Source organism: Heterodontus francisci, chromosome 9 (genome assembly GCF_036365525.1).
Source record: "Heterodontus francisci isolate sHetFra1 chromosome 9, sHetFra1.hap1, whole genome shotgun sequence".
NCBI classification, from domain to species: Eukaryota; Metazoa; Chordata; class Chondrichthyes; order Heterodontiformes; family Heterodontidae; genus Heterodontus; species Heterodontus francisci.
In genome coordinates this window covers 4,445,675-4,468,622 of record NC_090379.1, presented here as the reverse complement: position 1 = coordinate 4,468,622, position 22,948 = coordinate 4,445,675, and the positions used below count along the sequence as shown (strand labels likewise).

General features: G+C 43.7%; 1 protein-coding gene across 11 annotated transcripts in view; it reads left to right on the top strand.

Moving 5' to 3' along the window:
• Window positions 1-22,948, top strand: part of ttll5 (tubulin tyrosine ligase-like family, member 5) — a 432,290-nt gene that overhangs the window by 17,526 nt on the left and 391,816 nt on the right. For 8 of the 11 annotated variants that reach the window (XR_010975642.1, XM_068038456.1, XM_068038447.1 and 5 more), the window contains 3 exons: window positions 3,178-3,383; window positions 17,428-17,534; window positions 18,502-18,584. Coding sequence is in view for 10 of the 11 variants with exons in the window: in XM_068038456.1 (XP_067894557.1) it covers window positions 3,322-3,383; window positions 17,428-17,534; window positions 18,502-18,584 (252 nt within the window). In the remaining variant the exon portion in view is untranslated. The remainder of the gene's footprint in view (window positions 1-3,177; window positions 3,384-17,427; window positions 17,535-18,501; window positions 18,585-22,948) is intronic. The other 3 variants (XM_068038450.1, XM_068038451.1, XM_068038454.1) reach the window with 2 other exon arrangements.

Below are 22,948 nucleotides of genomic sequence, written 5' to 3'. Positions count from 1 at the left end.
GGGATAAAATCAGTGTAAAATCGATAGAGGGTGCAGAATTCTTAAAATGCATTCAGGAGAACTTTTTCAGCCAGTGCATAGCAAGCCCAACAAGAGAAGGGGCAGTTCTGGACTTAGTTTTAAGGAATGAAGCTGGGCAGGAGGAAGGGATATCAGTGGGAGAGCATTTTGGTGTTTGTGCTCATAACTCAGTTTAGTTATAGAAAAGGACAAAGACCAAGAGTAAAAGTTTTAAATTGGGAAAAGACCAATTTTACTGAGCTGAGATGTGATTTATCAAAAGTGAACTGGAAACAGCTACTTGAAGGTAAATCAGTGTCCGAGGAGTGGGAGAAGATATTGAGAGTCCAGAACAAAAACATTCCCATTAAGAAAGGTGGGACCCCCAAATCTAGACTGCCCTGGATGTCAGAGAGCATACAGAGTAGCATAAGACAAAAAAGGGCAGCATGTGTCTGATGCCAAGAACTCAGTACTGCAGAAAGTCTAGAGGAGTGTAGAAAGTGCAAGGTTGAAATTATAAAGGAAATTAGGAAAGCAAAGAGAGGACATGAAAAATTATTGGTAAGTAAAATCAAGGAAAGCCAAAGATGTTTTATGAATACATGAAGAGCAAAAGGAGAACTATGGAAAGAGGAAGACTGATTAGTGACCAAAAAAGTGACTTATGTGTGGAGGCGAAAGATGTGGGCATGGTTCTTAATGAATACTTTGTGTCTGTCTTCACAAAAGAGGGGGCAGTGGAGACATTATAGTTAAGGCAGAGGAGTGTGAAATATTGGGAAGATAAGCATAGTGAAAGAAGAAATATTAAGGTGGTTAGCATTCTTTAAAGTGAATAAATCACCAGGCCCAGATGAAATGTATCCCAGGCTGCTAAGAGAAGCAAGGAAAGAAATAGTGGAGGGTCTGATCATCATTTTCCAAACCTCTCTGTTTACAGGCATGGAGCCAGAGGATTGCTAACATTGTGCCTTTTTTTTTTAAAAAGGAAGAAAGGGATAGCCCGAGTAATTACAGGCCAGTCAGCCTAACCCTGGTGGTGGGCAAATTATTGGAAAAAATTTTGAGAGGCAGTAAAAAGTGTCATTTAGAATGGCACAGATTAATCAAAGAAAGTCGGCATGGATTTGTTAAGATTGTGTCTGACTAGATTGAATTTTTTGAGGAGGTAACAAGGAATGTTGATGAGAGTGGTGTGTTTGTTATTGTCTACATGGACTTTAGCAAGGGTTTTGACATGGTCCCACATGGCAGACGGATCAGAAAATCAAAAGCTAATAGGATCCAAGGGAAAGTGGCAAATTGGATCCAAAATTGTCTCAGTGGCTAGAAGCAAAAGGTAATAGTTGATGGGTGTTTTTGTGACCAGAAGGCTGTTTCCAGTGGGGTTCCACAGGGCTCAGTACTAGGTCCCTTACTGTTCGTGGTATGTATATCATTGACTTAATCAAATGTGAAGTCCACATTCTCAAAGGTGTACATGTCATCAACGAACCAGTGCTGTTGTAGCATGTCCCCTTATACTGAGCATTCCTCGGTGCCCAGTGCCACCCTCTGCCTCATGGATGGAAGAAAGAGCTCTCGCTGCCGGTATCATTTAAATCTAAGAAGTTTGCAGATGAGCTAAAAATTGGCCATGTGCTTAATGGTGAGGAAGAAAGCTGTAGACTGCAGGAAGATATCAATGGGCTGGTCATGTGGGCAGAAAAGTGGCAAATGGAATTCAATCTGGTGAAATGTGAGCTAATGCATTGGGGGAGGGCAAACAAGGCAGGGGAGTACACAATAATTTGTTGGATTCTGAGAAGTATAGAGGAACAGAGGGACCTTGGAGTGCATGTCCACATATCCCTGAAGGTAGCAGGACAGGTTGATAAAGTGATTAAGGCATGCGGAATATTTTCTTTTATTAGCTGAGGCGTAGAAAACAAGAGCAAGGAGGCTATACTGGAACTATATAAAACACCAGTTAGACCGCAGCTAGATTACTGTGTGCCGTCATGCTCACATCATTACAGGAAGGATGTGATTGTCCAGAGAGGGTACAGAGGAGCTTTACGAAGATGTTGCCAGTAATGGAGAATTTTAGCTATGAGGAAAGATTGGATCGACTGGAGTTGTTTTCTTTGGAACAGAGGAGACTGAAGGAAGTTTAAATTGAGAGGGCCTAGGTAGTGGATAGGAAGGACCTCTTTCTGTTAACACAGGGGCCTTAATAACCAGGGGGCATAGATTTAAAGTAATTGGTGGAAGGATTAGAGGGGAGTTGAGAGATGTTTTCACTCAGAGGGCGACGGGGCTCTGGAACTCACTGCCTGACAGGGTGGGCGAGGCAGAAACCCTCATTGTATGTAAAAAGTACTTGGATGTGCACTTGAAGTGCCCTACAGGCCAATGGACCAAAGGCTGGAAGGTGGGATTAGACTTCATTGCTCTTTTCTGGACAGCACTGACATGATGTGTTTCTATGTTTCATTCTTGCACCTCCTGAAAATCTTCTGTCAGCCTCTGTGTGGCGAATCTGAGCCTCATTTTAGCTCTAAATGTCAAAGTGGGGGTGTCTGTACCATGAATGACCTCTCTCAGGCAGGAGGAGAGAAAATCAGAAATGCATTAGAGAGGGGCAGTACAATCTAGACCCCATCTCAAGTACTGTATTCAGTTCTGGACACTGCACCTCAGGAAGGGTATATTGGCCTTGGAGGGATGCAGAACAGATTGGCAATAATGATACCGGAACTTAGAGGGTTGAATTATGAGGACAGGTTGTATGCTCTTGAGTTTAGAAGGTTGAGTGGTGATCTGATCAGTGTGTTTAAAATGTTGAAAGGATTAGACAGGGTAGATACAAATAAACTATTTTCTCTGATAGGGATTCAAGAATGAGGAAAAATAATCTTAAAATTTGAGCTAAGCCATTTTCTCTTCAGATAATTATCCAGAAAGATAGGTTTCAAAGCATTTTAATGTATCTAAAAAAAAATCCACAAATGTTGGAACTCTGCAAGTCAACATCGGTTAGCAAAATGCAAGTTAATGTTTGTAGTGGAACCCATCAACAGAACTAGCAGGGTCAGGCAGGAGGAATAATTATTATAGAAGACAAGTCAGACATGCCTCAAAAACGCCCGCTATTTCCTGATATTCTGATGTGTATCTTTTTTGTTTTCCCAGTGAAGATGGTTGAATGGATTGCCTGGTGAGGAGTGGTCTTAAGTTGAGCAGGATGGATAAGCTGGGCCTGCCAAGAAGGTGACACCGTCACTAGTCCAAGTGCATTACCTGAAGTTGTTTGGTCTTGAGCCGAAGTGGGTGGGAATGCCTGCAGTAAGTCACATGCCAGAGGATTCCACCACCTCATCCGATGAGGAGGAGCATGAGTAAGTGGGTTTCACATCGTAAGTGTTTTAATTCCTCCATGACCTTTCCCTTCTCTGTCTATGTAACCTCCTTCTGCCTTACAATTTTTTTCCCTCCACTATATTCTCTCTTCCTCTGACTCTAGGCTCATGCACCCCTCACATTACTGGCGGTGCCGCCATAAGTCCCAGCTCTCTGCAGTTGCACAGAGTACGGCTCTCTCTAGTTTCGTGTAGCCTTAACCCCAATTTAAAAAAAACAAAGTGCTGGAAATACTCAGTGGGTCTGGCAGCAATCTGTGGAGTGAGGAACAGAGGTGACGCTTCAGGTTGATGACCTTTCTGATTGACCTGAAACTTTAACTCTGTTTTTATCTCTCCACAGAGGAGATTTACAAGAATGTTGCCAGGGCTTGAAAGTTGCAGCTATGAGGAAAGATTGGATCGGCTTGGGTTGTTTTCCTTAGAACAGAGGAAGCTGAGGAGTGACTTAATTGAGGTGTACAAAATTATGAGGGGCCTTGATAGAGTAGACAGGAAGGACCTGTTACCCCTAGCGGAGAGGTCAATTACCTGGGGGCACAGATTTAAGGTGATTGGTAGAAGAATTAGAGGGGACATGAGGTAAATATTTTCACCCAGAGGGTGGTGGCTGTCTGGAATTCACTGCTTGGATCGATGGTGGAGGCAGAAACCCTCAACTCTTTTAAAAGGTACCTGGACATACACCTGAAGTGCTGTAACCTGCAGGGCTAAGGACCAGGCGCTGGAAGGTGGGATTAGATTGGGCGGCTAGTTTTTTCAGCTGGCGCAGACATGATAGGCTGAATGGCCTCTTTCTGTGCTGTAACTTTTCTATGGTTCCAAATTCTGAGAAGCAAAGGGAGAGTATGAGAAGAGACAGCTAAAATAAAAGGGAATCCAAAAGTTTTCTATAGGCATATAAACAGTAAAAAGGAAGTAAGAGGAAGGGTGGGACAGTTTAGGGACCAAAAAAGGGATCTATTCATGGAGGCAGTGGGCGTGGCTGAGGCACTAAATGAGTACTTTAGTTACGATCCTGTTAGGGACTATTAACGTTCAAAAAAAGAAAGTCGAATTTCCAGTTATTACTGAAAGAATTACACCATAAGATTTCACCTTTTAAACAAAAAACTTCACTGCACAAGAGTAAAGCAAAGCAAAACACTACTAACACTACAATTTGAAAATACTCATACTTTAACCTAATCTCAACAGTACACTGCTATTTGACTGTTACTTCCACCCAAAGAGTTCCCCTATATGTTACAGAATCTTGGTTTGCTCACTTCTCCTGGAACCAATCTGAAGTGTACCACAGCTCTTCGGAATTCACTTCGCTTTTCCTTAATTCCTCAGCTGTCTTCTGAGGTGTGAGAGCTCCTGGGGATTCTCCCTGGAAATTTGGCTAGGCAACTCTCCAGTTCTCTTTTACCACCTCATGAATCTGGATTTCCCACCTTGAACCTGGACCTTACTCAAGACAGAAACACCCTGGATCTGATGGCCACTCTGCTCCTGAGTCTAGCAGCTCCCAAAGCCAACTGCCTTCTCTGTGACCAACTGCCTGACTGTCAGCAAACGCCCAGAAAAAAAAATCTGATCAAAATGAATCTTCCTGCATCATCTCCCTCCATAGCAACGTAGTACATGTGGGATAGAAACATAGAAAATAGGAGCAAGAGTAGGCCATTCGACCCTTCGAGCCTGCTCCTCCATTCATTATGATCATGGCTGATCATTCAATTCAGTAGCCTGTTCCCGCTTCCCACCCCATACCCTTTGATTCCTTTAGACCCAAGAACTATATATAACTCCTTCTTGAAAACATACAATGTTTTGGCCTCAACTGCTTTCTGTGGTAGCGACTTCCACAGGCGCACCACTCTCTGGGTGAAGAAATTTCTCCTCATCTCAGTCCTGAAAGGTTTACCCATATCCTTAGACTATGACCCCTGGTTCTGGACTCCCCCACCATCGGGAACATCCTTCCTGCATCTACCCTGTCAAGTCCAGTTAGAATTTTATAGGTTTCTATGAGATTCCCCCCTCACTCTTCTGAACTCCAGCGAATATGATCCTAACCGACTCAAATCTCTCCTCATACGTCAGTCCCACCATCCCAGGAATCAGTCTGGTAAACCTTCGCTGCACTCCCTCTATAGCAAGAACATCCTTCCTCAGATAAAGAGACCAAACTGCACACAATATTTAAGGTGTGGCCTCGCCAAGGCCCTGTATAATTGCAGCAAGACATCCCTGCTCCTGTACTCGAATCCTCTCGCTATGAAGGCCAACATACCATTTGCCTTTTTTACCGCCTGTTGCACCTGCATGCTTACCTTCAGCGACTGGTGTACGAGAACACCCAGGTCTCTGCATATTCCCCTCTCAGCTTATAGCCGTTCAGATAATAATGTGCCTTCCTGTTTTTGCTACCAAAGTGGATAACCTCACATTTATCCACATTATACTGCATATGCCATGCATTTTCCCACTCACTCAACCTGTCCAAATCACCCTGAAGCCTCTCTGCATCCTCCTCACAACTCACCCTCCCATCCCAGTTTTGTGTCATCTGCAAATTTGGCAATATTGCATTTAGTACCCTTGGGCAGCACAGTGGCGCAGTGGTTAGCACCGCAGCCTCACAGCTCCAGCGACCCGGGTTCAATTCTGGGTACTGCCTGTGTGGAGTTTGCAAGTTCTCCCTGTGTCTGCGTGGGTTTCCTCCGGGTGCTCCGGTTTCCTCCCACATGCCAAAGACTTGCAGGTTGATAGGTAAATTGACCATTATAAATTGCCATAGTATAGGTAGGTGGTAGGGAAATATAGGGACAGGTGGGGATGTGGTAGGAATATGGGATTAGTGTAGGATTAGTATAAATGGGTGGTTGATGGTCGGCACTGACTCGGTGGGCCGAAGGGCCTGTTTCAGTGCTGTATCTCTAAAACTAAAAACTTATCTAAATCATTAATGTATATTGTGAATAGCTGGGGTCCTAGCACCGATCCCTGCGGTAGCCCACTAGTCACTGCCTGCCATTCGGAAAAAGACACATTTATCCCTACTCTTTGTTTCCTGTCTGCCAACCAATTTTCTATCCAGCGCAACACACTACCCCCATCCCATGTGCTTTAATTTTACATGCTAATCTCTTATGTGGGACTTTGTCGAAAACCTTCTGAAAGTCCAAATAAACCACATCCACTGGCTCCCCCTCATCAACTCGACTAGTTACATCATCAAAGAATTCTAGTAGATTTGTCAAGCATGATTTCCCTTTTGTAAATCCATGCTGACTCTGCCCGATTCTACCACTGTTCTCTAAGTGCTCTGCTATAAAATCTTTGATATTGAACTCTAGAAATTTCCCAACTACTGACGTCAGGCTGACTGGTCTATAATTCCCTGTTTTCTTTCTAGCTCCCTTTTTAAATAGTGGGGTTACATTAGCTACCCTCCAATCTGTAGGAACTGTTCCAGAGTCTATAGAGTCTTGGAAGATGACCACCAATGCATCCACTATTTCTAAGACCACTTCGTTTAGTACTCTGGGATGCATACCATCAGGCCCTGGGGATTTATCGGCCTTCAATCCCATCAATTTCCCCAACAACATTTCTCTACTAATACTGATTTCTTTCAGTTCCTTTCTCTCACTAAGCCCTGTGTTCCCCAACATTTCTGGTATGATATTTGTGTCCCCCTTTGTGAAGACAGAACCAAAGTATGCATTTAGTTGGTCAGCCATTTCTTTATTCCCCATAATAAATTCCCCTGTTTCTGATTGTAAGGGACCTTTTGGTCAGCTATGTGGCCTGGTCCAATCTGCACCTTCTCCTTTGTTATCTCTTGCCCCACCCCCACCTTACTTGTTTATAATCTGTGACTTTTCTAATATTTGTCAGTTCCGAAGAAGGGTCACTGACCCGAAACGTTAACTCTGCTTCTCTTTCCACAGATGCTGCCAGACCTGCTGAGGGATTCCAGCATTTCTTGTTTTTGTTTCAGATTTCCAGCATCAGCAGTATTTTGCTTTTATAACAATTTAAACTGATTGCCTCTAACTCTCAAAACACCTCTTTGATTTCTGATACCCACGTGAATATTTGCTATCGCTAACAATGACAGAACAATATCTTCTAGATGTTCTGGTTCCAACTCCCAACTAAACAAGGCAACCTACTGTTTTATGGCTCTCACCTCTCTAACTCTGTCTCTGTAAGCACTCGTGGAGAGATCTTTGATCTTGGGTGATCTGCAACCTTCTGAAATTCTTAGAGCTACAAATTTAATTCCTCAAAACTAAAAATGACTCCAAAATATCAATGTAAACCATGAACCAAGTAATCCTAACACTTTGCATCTGTCTTTACCAAAGAAGATGATGCTGTCAAAGTCATAGTGAAAGAGGAGGTAATTGAAATACTGGCTGCGCTAAAAATTAATGCTCAGGTATCAGAAAGGCTGACATAACTTAAAGTTGATAAGTCACCAGGACCGAATGGGATGCATCCGAAGAGACTGAAGGAAGTAAGGGTGGAAATTGTGGAGCCACTTGCCATAATATTCCACTCCTTCTGAGATATGGAGATGGTTCCAGAGGATTAGAGAATTGCAGATGTTGCATCCTTGTTCAAAAAAGGGTTTAAGGATAAATCCAGCAACTACAGGCCAGTCAGTGTAACCTTGGTGTTGGGAAAGTTTATAGAAACAATAATCCAGAACAAATCACAGTCACTTGGGCATGTGTGGATTAATTAGGAAAAGTCAGCTCTGAAGCAAATTGTGTTTAACTAAAAACAAGAAATGCTGGAAATACTCAGCAGGTCTGGCAGCACCTGTGGAGAGCGAAGCAGAGTTAACGTTTCAGGTCAGTGACCCTTCTTCAGAACTCTGTGTTTAATTAACTTGCTTGAGTTTTTTGATTAGGTAATGTAGGTGGTTAATGAGGGTTATATGGTTGTGGTGGGCATAGACTTCCAAAGCCATTTGATAAAGTGCTACGTAACAGTCTCACCAGCAGAGTTGAAGCCCATGGAATAAAAGAACATAGAACATAAGAAATAGAAACAGGAGCAAGAGTAGACCATTCGGCCCCTCAAGCCTGCCTGCCATTCAATAAGATCATGGCTGATCTGCCCCAGAGCTCAACTCCTCTTTCGTGCCAGCTTCTCATAACCCTCAACTCCCCAATATTTCAAAAATCTATCTACCTCCTCTTTAAATACTTTCAGTGATCTAGTCTCCACAACTCTCTGGGGTAGAGAATTCCAGACATTCAATACCCTCTGAGGGAAGAAATTCCTTCGTTTCTCAGTTTTAAATGAGTGTCCCCTTATTCTGTAACTATGTCCCCTAGTTCGAGATTCCCCCATTGGTGGGAACATCATCTCAACATCTACCCTGTCAAGCCCTTTCAGAATTTTGTACGTTTCAATAAGATCACCCCTCATTCTTCTAAACTCTAATGAATAAAGACCTAACCTGTTTAGCCGTTCTTAATAAGTCAACCCCTTCATCCCAGGAATCAGCCTAGTGAATCTCTTTTGAACTGCCTCCAATGCCAATATATCCTTTCTTAAATACAGGGACCAAAGCTGTACCCAGTACTCCAGGTATGGCCTCACCAACACCCTGTACAGTTGTAACAAGACTTCCCTATTTTTAAACTCCAACCCCCTAGTAATAAAGGCCAACATTCTATTTCCCTTCTTAATTACTTGCTGCACCTGCATGCTAACTTTTTGTGTTTCATGCACAAGAACACCCAGATCCCTCTGTGCTGCACTTTTTTGGAGTGTCTCTCCATCTAAATAATAGTCTGCCTTTTGATTCTTCCTACCAAAGTGCATGACCTCCCACTTTCTTACATTAAATTCCATCTGCCAAGTTTTTGCCCACTCACTCAACCTATCTATATCCTCTTGCAGATTCCTTATGTCCTCATCACAACATACCCTCCCACCTATTTTTGTATCATCAAATTTGGATATATTACAGTGTGCCCCCACCTCCAAGTCATTAATATAGATTGTAAATAATTGAGGCCCTAGGATTGATCCCTGTGGCACTCCACTAGTTACGTCTTTCCAACCTGAAAAAGACCCATTAATCCTGACTCTCTTCTGTGAGTTAACCAATCCTCAATCCATGCTAATACATTACCCCCAATACCGTGAGCTCCTATCTTGTGCAATAATCTTTTATGTGGCACTTTATCAAATGCCTTCTGGAAATCCAAGTACACTACATCTACCGGTTCCTTTTTATCAACTCTGCTTGTTATATCCTCAAAGAACTCTAGCAAATTTGTCAAACCCTTTCACAAAACCATGTTGATTCTGTTTGATTGCGTTAAGCTTTTCTAAATGTCCTGCTATTTCTTCCTTAATGATGTACTCTACCATTTTCCCAACGACCAATGTTAGGCTGACTGGCCTATAGTTTCCTGCTTTTTGTCTCCCTCCCTTCTTGAACAGGGTCGTCATATTAGCGGTTTTCCAATCAGCTGGTGCCCTCCCGGAATCCAGTCAGTTCTGGATTATTTTGACCAATGCCTCCACTATCTCTGCAGCCACTTCCTTTAAAATATTTGGATGCAGACCATCAGTTCCTGGCGACTTGTCTGCCTTTAGTCCCATTAGTTTGTCAAATATTTTGTCCCTCGTGATAGAGACTGTTACAAGATCTTTCCTTCCATTAACTCCTTGCTTATCTGATATCTGTGGATGTTTATAGTGTCCTGCACCATGAAGACAGTGGCAGCATGGATACGAAGTTAGTTGTGTGACAGGAAACAGAGGGTAGTGGGGAGTTTGTGTTTTGGACTGAAGCAAGGTATAGTGGAGTTTCTTGGGTTGGTACTAGGTTCACTGCTTTTCTTCCAGGAATGCTGTGAGCATTAACGCAAGCTCGAGGAACAGCACCTCATTTACCGATTAGGTACACTACAGCCTGCCGGACTGAACATTGAGTTCAATAATTTCAGAGTGTGACGGGCCCTCCTTTTTCTTTTTCTTTTTTGTTTTTTCTTTTTTATTCTTTCTGTGTTTATTTTATTTTAGTTTATTTGTTCTGTGCCTACCCGCTTTTTTTCCATGTTTGTGCTTGGGGCCAGGCTGCTCGGTTTTCTGTCAATTAAAACCCTCTCAGTACTAACGCTTTGTCTTTCACCACACCATTAACATAACGTTTGCCCTTGCTTCATGACCTTCTGGTCAGTTGTTCTCTATGACCTTGCCCTATCAACACCTCTTTTGTTATCTTTTGCCCCACCGCCACTTTACATGATTAAAACCTGTTACATTTCTAGCCTCTGCCAGTTCTGAAGAAGGGTCACTGACCTGAAACGTTAACTCTGCTTCTCTCTCCACAGATGCTGCCAGACCTGAGTATTTCCAGCATTTCTTGTTTCTATTTCAGATTTCCAGCATCTGCAGTATTTTGCTTTTATTATATCACGGCTTTTCTTGTTATATGTTAATGACCTCGACTTCGGTGTGCAGGGCACAATTTCAAAATTTGCAGATGGCACAAAACTTGGAAGTATTTTGAACTATGAGGAGGATGGTAGACTTAAAGAGGACACAGACAGGCTGGGAAAGGGTGGACATGTGGCAGATGAAGTTTAATGCAGAGAAGTGTGAAGTCGTACATTTTGGTAGGAAGAAGGAGGAGAGACAATATAAAATAAAGGGCACAACTCTAAAGAGTGTGCAGGAATCGAGAGACATAGGGTTATATGTGCCCAAATTGTTAAAGGTGGCAGGATAGATTGAGAAAGTGGTTAAAAAGACATATGGGGGATCCTGGATTTTATAAATAGAGACATAGACTGCAGAAGCAAGGAAGTTATGATGAACCTCTTTAAAACTCTGGTTCGGCCTCAACTGGAATATTGTCCAACTCTGGGCTCCACACTTGAAGAAGTCTTTAGAGAGGGTGCAGAAAAGATTTATGAGAATGTTTCGGGGATGAGGGACTTCAGTTACGTGGATAGATTGGAGAAGCTGGGGCTGTTCTTCTTAGAGAAAAGAAGATTGAGAGGAGAATTGATAGAAGTGTTCAAAATCACATGGGATCTATACAGAGTTAACGGAGAGAAATTGTTCCCATTGGCGGAAGGGTTGAGCACCAGAGTAAACCAATTTAAGGTGATTGGCAAAAGAACCAATGGCTACATGAAGAAAAACCTTTTTACACAGCAAGTGTTTAGGATCTGGAATGCACTACCTGAGAGTGTGGTGGAGTCAGATTCAATTGTAGGTTTCAGAAAGGAATTGGGGAATTATCTAAAGAGAAAAACTTTGCAGGGCTATGGGGAAAGGGTGAGGGAGTGGGACTAACCAAGTTGCTCTTGCAGAGACCCAGCACAGACACGACGGGACGATTGGCCTCTCTCTCTGCTGTAACCATTCTCTGATTCTCTGATAACACTGGTGAGGGATGATGTTTTTGAAGATTCAAAGACTGAATCTATTGGTTAGAATTAAGGAACAATGGAGAGCTATCATATTACTGATCAGCACATCCTGGGAAGGAGATAGAGGAGAACATTTGCAGCTGAATTACAGAAAGATGCAAGAATTATAGAGTAGTGATAATGGGGAACTTCAATTATCCTGACTATAGACTGGGATAGTAACAATGTAAAGGGCAAAGAGAGGTTGAATTCCTGAAATGTGTATTGGAGAACCTTCTTGATCAGTGAATTTCCAGCTATCCCCACAGGGATGGAAGTAGTACTGGATCTAGTACTGGGGACTGAAGGGAGTGAATTGGGGCAATTTTTAAAAATTCATTCATAGGAGGTGGGCATCGCTGGCAAGGCCAGAATTTTTTGCCCATCCCTAATTGCCCTTGACAACTGAGAGGCTTGCTAGGCCATTTCAGAGGGCAGCTAATTGCTGTGGGTCTGGAGTCACATGTCGGTCCAACCAGGTAAGGATGGCAGATTTCCTTCCCTAAAGCACATTAGTGAATCAGATGGGTTTTTTTTATTACAACAATCGATAATAGTTTCATGGCACCATTACTGAGACTGGCTTTAAATTCCAATTTTTATTAATTAATTGAATTTATTAATTGAATTTAAATTTCACCAACTGCCATGGTGGGGTTTGAACCCAGTGACTTTACCACTATGCCACCATCTTCCCATGTGTAGCATGTTTCAGTGGGAGAGCATTTGGGGCATAATGATCATAATATCATCAGGCTTAGAATAGTTATGGAAAAGGGCAAGGAACAATCAAGAGTAAAAATATTTAACTGGAGGAGGCTTAATATCAGTGAATTGCAAGGTATCTGGCCCAGGTAGATTGGAAGATTGGAATTACAAATTGGTATGCAAAGCAGAAATTGAACAATGAGAGGCTTTACGAGAGGAGATGGTACCTTGTAGCTAAAATCATTCATCCCTGGAACCGTTCTGGTAAATCTCCTGTGCACCCCCTCAAGGGCCCTCACTTTCTTCATAAAGAGTGGTGACCAGAACTGAATGTATTACTCTAGTTATGGCCTAACCTGAGCTTTCTAAAGGTTTTGCTTTTGTACTGTCTGCCTCTATTTATGAAGCCCAGGATTCCATGTGCTTTTCTAACTAGTCTCAATATGTTCTGCCGCCTTCAAGGATCTTTGCACGTGAACCTCCAGGTCCCTCTGTTCCTGCACGCTCTTTAGAACTGCGCTATTAAGTCCATATTGCCTTTCCTTAACCCTTCTGCCAAAATGCATCAGCACACACTTCTCTGTATTAAATTCCATCTGTCACTTGTCTGCCCATTCTGCTAGCTTATCTATGTCCTGTTGGGTTTGATTGGTATCATACTCACTGCCACACCTCCAAGTTTGGTATCATTGGCAAATTTTGACATTTTATTCTGTATTCTAATATCCAAGTCATTTATATATATATATATATATCAAAAAAGCAGTGGTTCTAGCACTGACCCTTGGGGAACACGACTGTCTGCCATCTCCAGTCTGAAAAATAACCATTTACCCCGACTCGCTGTTCTCTGTCTTTAGACCAATTTTTTTTATCCAAGTTGACACTGACCCTCCTATTCCATGAACCTCAATTTTGTTAACCAGCCTTTTATGTGGTACTTTGTCAAATGCTTTCTTAAAGTGGATAGAGACAATATCCACTGCATTCCCTTCTTCAACTTCCACTGTTACTTCATCAAAAAATTCAGTTGGATTAGTCAAGCACGATTTGCCTTTTGCAAATTTGTGGGCGGCACAGGAGCAGTGGTTTGCACCGCAGCCTCACAGCACCAGCGACCCGGGTTCAGTTCTGGGTACTGCCTGTGCGGAGTTTGCAAGTTCTCTCTGTGACCGCGTGGGTTTCCGCCGGGTGCTTCGGTTTCCTCCCACAGCCAAAGACTTGCAGGTTGTTAGGTAAATTGCCCATTATAAATTGCCACTAGTGTAGGTAGGTGATAGGAGAATGGTGGGGATGTGGTAGGGAATATGGGATTGATGTAGGATTAGAATAAGTGGGTGGTTGTTGGTCGGCACAGACTCGGTTGGCCGAAGTGCCTGTTTCAGTGCTGTATCTCTAAATAAATAAATAAAATCCGTGCTGGCTCTGCTTAATTAACTCAAACCTCTCTAAGTGCCTGTTGTTTCTTTGCTTGATTATTGTTTCTAAAACCTTATCCACCACGATGTTAAACTGCGGTCAGGTCGGTACCTGTAGTTACTCGGAATGTCCTTTAGATCCTTTCTTGAACAATGGTGTCACATTTGCCACTCTCCAATCTCTGGCATTTCCCTCCCCTCCCCTGTATCTAGGAAAGATTATGGCAAGCCATTCCACTATCTCCACCCCCACTTCTGTTAGCAACCTGGGATGCAAGTCATCCGGACCAGGCGACCTATCCACTCTAAATATAGGCAGGATGCACTAGAAAGGTTGTCTATCAATTTTCACCCCAACCATTACCTCTACCATCTCTGCTTCTAGAAATATTTTGTCAGCATCCTCTTCCTTAGTATACACCAATGCAAAGTTGTCATTAAGTATTCGAGCTTGCCCTGCGCTTCTAAGCATATATCTCACTGTCTTCTTCCATATTAGGCCCACCCCACCTCTTACTACCCGCTTCCTAATTACATGCCAGTAGAAGATTTTAGGGTTCCCTTTTATATTATCTGCCATTCTATTTTCATATTCTCTTTGCCAGTCTTATTTTCCTCTTCACTTTTCCTCTCAACTTATTGTATGTGGCCAGGTTCTTGCTTGAAGAATGCACCTGACATGCATCATATGCTCTCTTTTTTTTGGTTTCCTCATAATCTCTATCTCCCTTGCCATCTAAGGAACCTTGGCTTTGGTACCAGTACCTTCACCCTTGTTTGAATGTACCTAGCCTGTACCTGAAAGATCTCCTCCTTAAATATCACCCACTGTTACCGTTACTCCTGTCAGTCTTTGGTTAAGGAGAAACTGTTTCTAGTGGCACGAAGGTCAGTAACCCGAGGATGTAGATTTAAGGTGATTGGCAAAAGAACCAGAGGAGACACTAAGAAATGTCTTTTTAATGAAGCGAGTTGATATGATCTGGAATGTGCTGCCTGAAAGAGTGGTGGAAGCAGATTCAATGGTAACTTTAAATGAGAATTGGCTAAATATTGAAGAGAAAACATTTGCAGGGCTATGGAGAAAGAACAGGGGAGTGGGATTAATTGGATAGCTCTGCGAAAGAGCCAACACTGACACAGTGGGTTGAATGGCCACATTCTATGTTGTATCATTCTATGATTATTGGATGGCCTTTTTTGATTCTTGTGTTCAAAGTCTCTGAAATGTGCTGTTGTAATGGGGAGAGTTTTGTGGCTGTTTTGTGTGATGTCAGCCTTTCCTGCGTTTTCTAGACTCTGATACAGGCAGCACAGTATTAAGGTTTAATCTAAAGCACAACAGTGCAGAGTCAGCAATAAGAGCTGGAGGTACAGCAGCTGGCAGGACTGTAAGTGCCTTTAATAGATTTGTGTTTGTGCCACTTTGCTCTCATCCCTTTGCAGCTTTGTGGATCGAATGTCCTTTTGGGATATAAGAAAGAACAAGTTGTATTGTACAATCTCCTACGGTGAAGAATGGATCCCTTCTGCTATGATCATTTTATATTCTGAAGGATAAATGATTGCTTTATTTCACATGTCTTTGCCCTCCCTTGGTATTTACTGGTAAAGCACCAAGCTACGCACTCCAGAAAGTACAGATTTTGATTTCCAGTCAGTGCTGATATCGCTGATTTCAGCTGGGGCAGCAATATGGATGCTACAAGTGGTCTTAGAGCTCTTGGGCGAGTGAGGGAAACAAATCAGTTGGGGCTGCTGCTCTTGATCGCCACATAATGATACATATGATACGTGCATCTATGCTGGTTGAGAACAGAATTGGGCTCATCTCAATTATTGCACCCCCCCCCCCCACCCAATAATTGAATAGCTTGCCAGTACTGACTACTCAGGGGTACTCAAGGACACTTGAAGAATGATCCCTTGAAGGCTCTTCTCTCTATTGGACAGTGACTCAGTCTGGAGGGTCAGGAGAATTGGGCAGAGAATTAGGGAGAAGAAAACACTCAAAGGTTTTTGACAAATGGTATTTTGTGATAGTTTCTGTGTTTTGATTCATTTATAATTATGGAAGAGAAATGTAATTCGCCCATTTTATTTTGTCTGCCCTCTCCCTAGTGCAGCATCCCATTGCTCCTTAAATGTTTCTAGGGTTTTGACCTCCAGTACTCTATCTGGGAGTCCTTGATGCCTTTGTCCAACAAACAATTATTGATCATCACCTCAAAAGCTTCAATTGTCCCATGATCTACATAGCTTTTTAGGGGAGAATTTCAGATTTCTGCTATCCTTCATGTGGAAAAATTGGTTCTGATTTTGCTCCTGAATGGTCTGGCTCTAATTTGAAGATAATGCCCCTCTGTTTGGATTCTCCAAACAGAAGAAATAGCTTTTCTGTATCTAATCTATCAAAACCTTTTATCATTTAAAACTCCCAGATCAAATCGCCATTCAATCTCCTCAACTCAGTGGAACACATGGCATGTTTATGCAACATAATCTTCATAATATCACCCTTTAAGCCTTGGTATCATTCTGGTGAATCTGAATTACATCCCGTCCTAGGCTGATCTGTTTTTTTTTATTCATTCATGGGATGTGCGCGTTGCTGGCTAGTCCAGCATTTATTGCCCATCCCTAATTGCCCTTGAGTAGGTGGTGGTGAGCTGCCTTCTTGAGCCTCTGCAGTCTTTGGGGTGTAGGTACATCCACAGTGTTGTTAGGATGGGAGGTTCAGTGCCCAAAATTGAGCTCAGTACTCTAGATGGAGTCTGGCCAAGGCTCGGTATAACTAAGGCATTACTTCCTCATGTATATTCCAGTTCCTTTAAGATCAAGACTGATATTCCATTCACCTTTTGATTGCTTTTTAGACATGTATACATGCTTTAAAGCAATTTGTGTATGTGGACCCTAAAACTCTTTGCTCTTCCACAGATCCGAGTCTCGCACCATCAAGAAAATATTTCAATTTGTCTTGGATTAAAAGTAGATGAATTCACACTTCCCCACATTGAGCTCCTTCTCCAACAGTTTGTTGCCTAAGTGTATGAAAGAAGGAAATTTTATTCAGAGAAATGTTCGAGCATGGAATACTTTTTCACGGGGAGTAATTGAAACGGAGACCATGGTATCTTTTAAGGGGAGATTAGATAAACACAAAGCAATATGGCTGTGCAATTAGTTTTTGATGGCTCTAGCTATGAGTCAGCATGGATTCAAAAAGCCAAATGGCCTCTCTCTCTGGTCTAAACTCTCTGGATCTGTGGAAAAGTAAAAAGGATACAGAGAAAGGACAGGGGAATGAGATTGGAATGGACAGTTCCAGTTGAAGAGGTAGTGTGATGGGTTGAATGGCCTCCTTCTGTGTTGATTCTGAGAATGGGGGATTTTCTTTTGGAGAGAGTTGCTGCAATGCACACTTCTGAAATGAGCTTTATGTTGCAGGGACCACCCATGCATTCGGTGGGCAGGCAGCACTCGGATGGTACCCACCTTGGTTTTCTATGCAGATGGCATTGTAACAAAGGATAGCACCTTGCGCTCAATTGGCGGTATGTATAATTTCCATGAGGACTGATTAACCATTCGTCTGTCTGACCAAGGTAGAATTAAAACAGTTTAGCAAAGTGAACTCAGTTGTCTTTGCCTATCGCTGGTACAAGGATCCTCCAGAGTCAGGAGAGCGAGCTGGAGAGTAAAGATTCAGCCTTTTCCTACTGTGTTCATCGACAGTGTGTGTCTGTGGAGTCCTCTTCATCGCCTGTTTCACCAGTGAACTGAACCAATATAACTGCACTTGATATTGTGCATATTACCACTTTATCAAGACTTTTGTGAAGATTAAACAATGAAGATGTCTTTAAAATCATTAACATTTCTGAATTTAGCTCTGTTGTTTTATCAAAAGCTGATGTTTTAACCGCAACACCTTTGGTCTCTGGGACTCTTAAAAACATTTCACCTTGATACTTCTCTCCTTACCTTTCAAAACCTCGTTAACAGGCAATCTCTTTGACCATGGCTTCGGTCTTGTCCCCTTCCTTTTAACCTTTCCTGTCTCTTGCTCTTTGTTTCCTACTTCCTGTTGGAAATGATTCTGAGACTTGAATACAAGAAACCACATGGGAAAGGCCATTCGACCCATCGAGCCCATTCCCTCTAACTTATACGTAACTACTGTATCCTGATCTCTAAGCAGCCCAGTCTAAAATTCATGAAAAAGATGATTTGAGATGGGAAAACTTCCAAAACAGGAAATTGATAATCCATTTTAAACTGGCTAACAATGCTGTTGAAATAACATATTTCAGGAATTGCCTTGAACAGTAAGTATTCACATGGCCTAACTTCAAGTCCTCCCTCACTATGCTAGATTGGGTGTTGCAGACCCAAACCGCACACCTTGCCACAGCTTCCTGCAGTACAATAGAACACTAAGGCTGGGTTAGCATTGCTTATTTTGGATCATATAATTAAACCGGTATGATCTATTGTGATGTGTTTCTTTTCCTGTTGTAGAGCGCTATCACTTGGCGTATAAGATCGTGCGCACCGAGAGCAGGCTGGTGCGCAGCATTTTGACGGTGCATGGCTTCCACGAGGTACGTTCTCATTGTATAGTCATAAGACAATGTTTGTTAAATTGAAGGTTCCCTTCCCTGTTAATTGGGGTTGTTTTGCTCGTTGCCCCTTTTTTCATGGGCTCCTCATGCCACACCATCATCTGAGGTCAGCAGGATGGAAGCTTGACCTGTTTCCAGGTCCCAGCTTGAGCTCAGGTTCTCCAGGCTTATGTAAAATGGGTATAACCCTGCGACATGGTGGCCACGCTTTTTGTCTTTGTGTGTCCTTAGGAGAGTCGAAGATACCTACACAGTTTCAGTTCCCGTTCCTGTAAAATTGAAGATATCTCCAACTGCTGATGCTGACAGATCTGGGTGTTCTGATTTAGGATTTATACATAATGAGGCAGTAACGCTAAGAACAACCCTTTCTAAACCTCCAGACCTATAACAATTCAAACAGGACCAATGGGTGAATATAAAATATAAAGACCAAAAGGGCTGAAATTCCTGGGCTTCATAGGCTGGATTGGCAGGCTTCGGAATCTGTACATAGCCCATTGGCTGGAGTTTCAACAGCTCTGGTCAACTGATTGTGTGTAAACTCTACATAAGGGAAACTAAATTCTTTATTTAATCCATGCTGAACCTTCGTAGGGAGTGTTTGATAGGACAGTGTAGAAGCAGCATTACTCTATCTAACCTCATGCTACACCTGCTTTGGGAATGTCTGTTGGATCAATGTAGAGGAACATATTCTTTGCAGTTCACCACACTGAGGAAGCATTACCATTGTGGTTATGCTATGTGATTAGTAATCCAGAGATCCCTAGAAGTCTCAAAGCATCAGGTCAAATATGCAGGAGGAAACCTCCTGCTGATTATCACCTACTGCCTTCAGCTGCTTAATTAGTACTCTACCATGTTGAACACCACTTGGAAGAAGCACTGAGGGTAGCATGGGAACAGAATGTACTCTGGGTGGGAAATTTCAATTCCCCATTACCTAGAGTGGCTCGGGAGCACTACTGACTGAGCTAGCTGAGATCTGAAGAAGATAACTGCTAGACTGGGCCTGTGGCAGGTGATGAGAGAACTAACATGAGGGATAAAGCTACTTGACCTCATCCTCACCAATCTACCTGTTGCAGATGCATCTATCCATAACAGCATTGGTAGGAGTGACCACTGCAAAGTCCTTGTGGAGATGAAGTCCCATCTTTAGACTGAAGACACCCTCCATCATGTTGTGTGGCACTACCAGAATGCTAAATGGCAGCAACATAGTGAAGCTAAAATACAGGACAACATGGATCAGATCAAAGCTGTACAGTCCTACTACGTCCATTCGTGTGGTGGTGGACAATTAAGGCTGCGTTTGCTGACAATACAACCACTAGGTGGCGCAGTGATTGCACATGCGCAAATGCAGGCTCTTCCACTGCAGTGTCTGCAACGTTCAAGCAGCTGCCAGGATTAAAGATGGCGCTGCTCAATTTAATCACAAGAAATGCTTATGGCTAGATCGTTCTAGCAAACTAACCTTACATTAAGTTGGACGGAAGCCCAGTAATATGCTACCGTGTAGTTATAGGATACTAACTGTAATCCTCAGATCCATTTAATATTGCAGTAATCCTATTAAATATAAAAGGAATTTTATGATTATCTTCCAATGGAAATTCAGTGAATTGGCACCCAGATCGATGGAAAAGGAAATCGGGCAGAGTATAAAATGTGCTGCCAATTCGTTATTGTGATTTGTTTATATGACTGGCATAGATTACAAAAGCAGGGCGGTCATGTTGGAGTTGTATAGAACTTTGGTAAGGCCACAACTGGAGTATTGTGTGCCGTTCTGGTCGTCCGATTATAGGAAGGATGTGATTGCACTGGAGGGGGTGCAGAGGCGATTCACCAGGATGTTGCCTGGGATGGAACATTTAAGCTATGAAGAGAGGTTGGATCGGCTTGGGTTGTTTTCCCTGGGTGACCTGATCGAGGTGTACAAGATTATGAGGGGCATGGACAGGGTGGATAGGGAGCAGCTGTTCCCCTTAGTTGAAGGGTCAGTTACGAGGGGACACAAGTTGAAGGTGAGGGGCAGGAAGTTTAAGAGGGATTTGAGGAAGAACTTTTTTACCCAGAGGGTGGTGACAGTCTGGAATGCCCTGCCTGGGAGGGTGGTAGAGGCGGGTTGCCTCACATCCTTTAAAAAGTACCTGGATGAGCACTTGGCAAGTCAAGGCTATGGGTCTAGTGCTGGCAAATGTGATTAGGTAGACAGGTCAGGTGTCTTTAATGCATCGGTGCAGACTCGATGGGCTGAAGGGCCTCTTCTGCACTGTATTATTTTCTGTGATTCTGTGACTGACCAGGACCGATTTCACCCGAACGCAGCTACTAGCTCCCACCCCACTGGCCGCTGTCCCCCCTTGGCAACTCGCTTTCTCCCCCTCCTCCCTACTGGCCGCTTACCTTCCTCAGCCGCTAGCTCCAGACCTCACTGCTCCACTGCTCCCTCCACCGCCCCCCCCCCCCCCCCCCCCCCCCACACAGCCGCTAGTTATAGGCCGCGCCTCTTCCCTCCTCTCGGCCACTCGCTCCCACGTTTGATCATTCACCACGCACCGCCCGAAGAAGCAATGGGTGACGTAGGAGCGAGTGGCCGAGAGAAGGGAAGCGGCGCGGCCTAGAGCTGGCGGGTGGGGGGGCAGGGGAGAGGAGCGGGAGCGAGCAGCCGGAGAGTGGAGTGACGCAAAGCGAGGAACAATTGGCCGGGGAGTGGAGGGGAGCAGTGAGGTCTGGAGCGAGCGGCTGAGAGGAGGAAGCGTCGAGGCCTGGAGTGAGTTGCCGAGGGGGGAGCGCGGCTAGTGGGGCGGGAGCGAGTGATGGGATCGAGCTCTAGCCTCAAAGTCTCCCATTCAGCTGCTTCCTGCAGTCGGCTGGACACCCGATGACGCTTTATCGCGCATGCGCGAACATGAACCAGGCACGGATACACGATGACGTAATCCCATTTATGCGCCACTTAGTCCTGGCAAAATGTAGCTGCGCATGTGCTCAGCTTGGCACACTCTGATGATGTCAGCGAGTCACTGCGTAGTCAGGAAGAAGAAAAGGCTCCCTGAAAATCCACATTCTCAATGTTAGCAGAGCCCAGCACAATACAAAAGAATAAGTTAAATCATTTGCAATCATTTTCAGCAAGAAGTGCTGAGTGGTCGATCCATTTCGGCCTCCTGCTGAGACCTATCCTCACAGATGCCAGTCTTCAGCCAATTCGATTCACTACATGGGATATTAAGAAACGGCTGAGCACACTGGATACAGCAAAGGCTTTGGGCCCTGACTAAATCCTGGCTAGAGTGTTGAGAACTTGTTCTCCAGAACTATTTACACCTCTAGCCAAGCTGTTCCAGTACAGCTGCAACATGGCATCGACCTGACAATGTGGAAAATTGACCAGATGTTTCCTGTCCACAAAAGCAGACAAGTGAAATTTGGCTAATTAGCCGAATCAGCCTACATTCGATCATCAGCACACGGACATAAGAACTAGGAGCAGGAGTAGGCCACTCGCTGATCTGATTGTAACTTCAACTCCACATTCCCACCTACCCCCAATAACCTTTCACTCCCTTGCATATCAAGAACCTATCTACCTCTCCCTTAAAAATATTCGAAGACTCTGCTTCCACTGCCTTCTGAGGAAGAGCGTTCCAAAGTCTCACGACCCGCGGAGAGAAAAAGTTTCTCCTCATCTCTGTCTTTAAATGGGTGACCTCTTATTTTAAACAGTGACCCCTAGTTCTAGATTCTCCTACAAGAGGGAACATCCGTTCCACATCCACCCTGTCAGGACCTCTCAGGATCATATATGTTTCAATCAAGTTGCCTCCTACTCTTCTAAACTCCAGCGGATACAAGCCGAGCCTGTCCAACCATTCCTCATAAGACTGGGCGGCACAGTGGCGCAGTGGTTAGCACCGCAGCCTCACAGCTCCAGCGACCCGGGTTCAATTCTGGGTACTGCCTGTGTGGAGTTTGCAAGTTCTCCCTGTGTCTGCGTGGGTTTCCTCCGGGTGCTCTGGTTTCCTCCAAACATGCCAAAGACTTGCAGGTTGATAGGTAAATTGGCCATTATAAATTGCCCCTAGTATAGGTAGGGGAATGTGGGGACAGGTGGGGATGTGGTGGGAATATGGAATTAGTGTAGGATTAGTATAAATGGGTGTTTGATGGTCGGCACAGATTCGGTGGGCCGAAGGGCCTGTTTCAGTGCTGTATCTCTAAAACAAACAACCCGCCCATTCCAGGTATTAGTCTAGTAAACCTTCTCTGAACTGCAAAGTGATGGAAGGAGTCATCAACAGTGCTATCAAGCGGCACTTACTCACCAG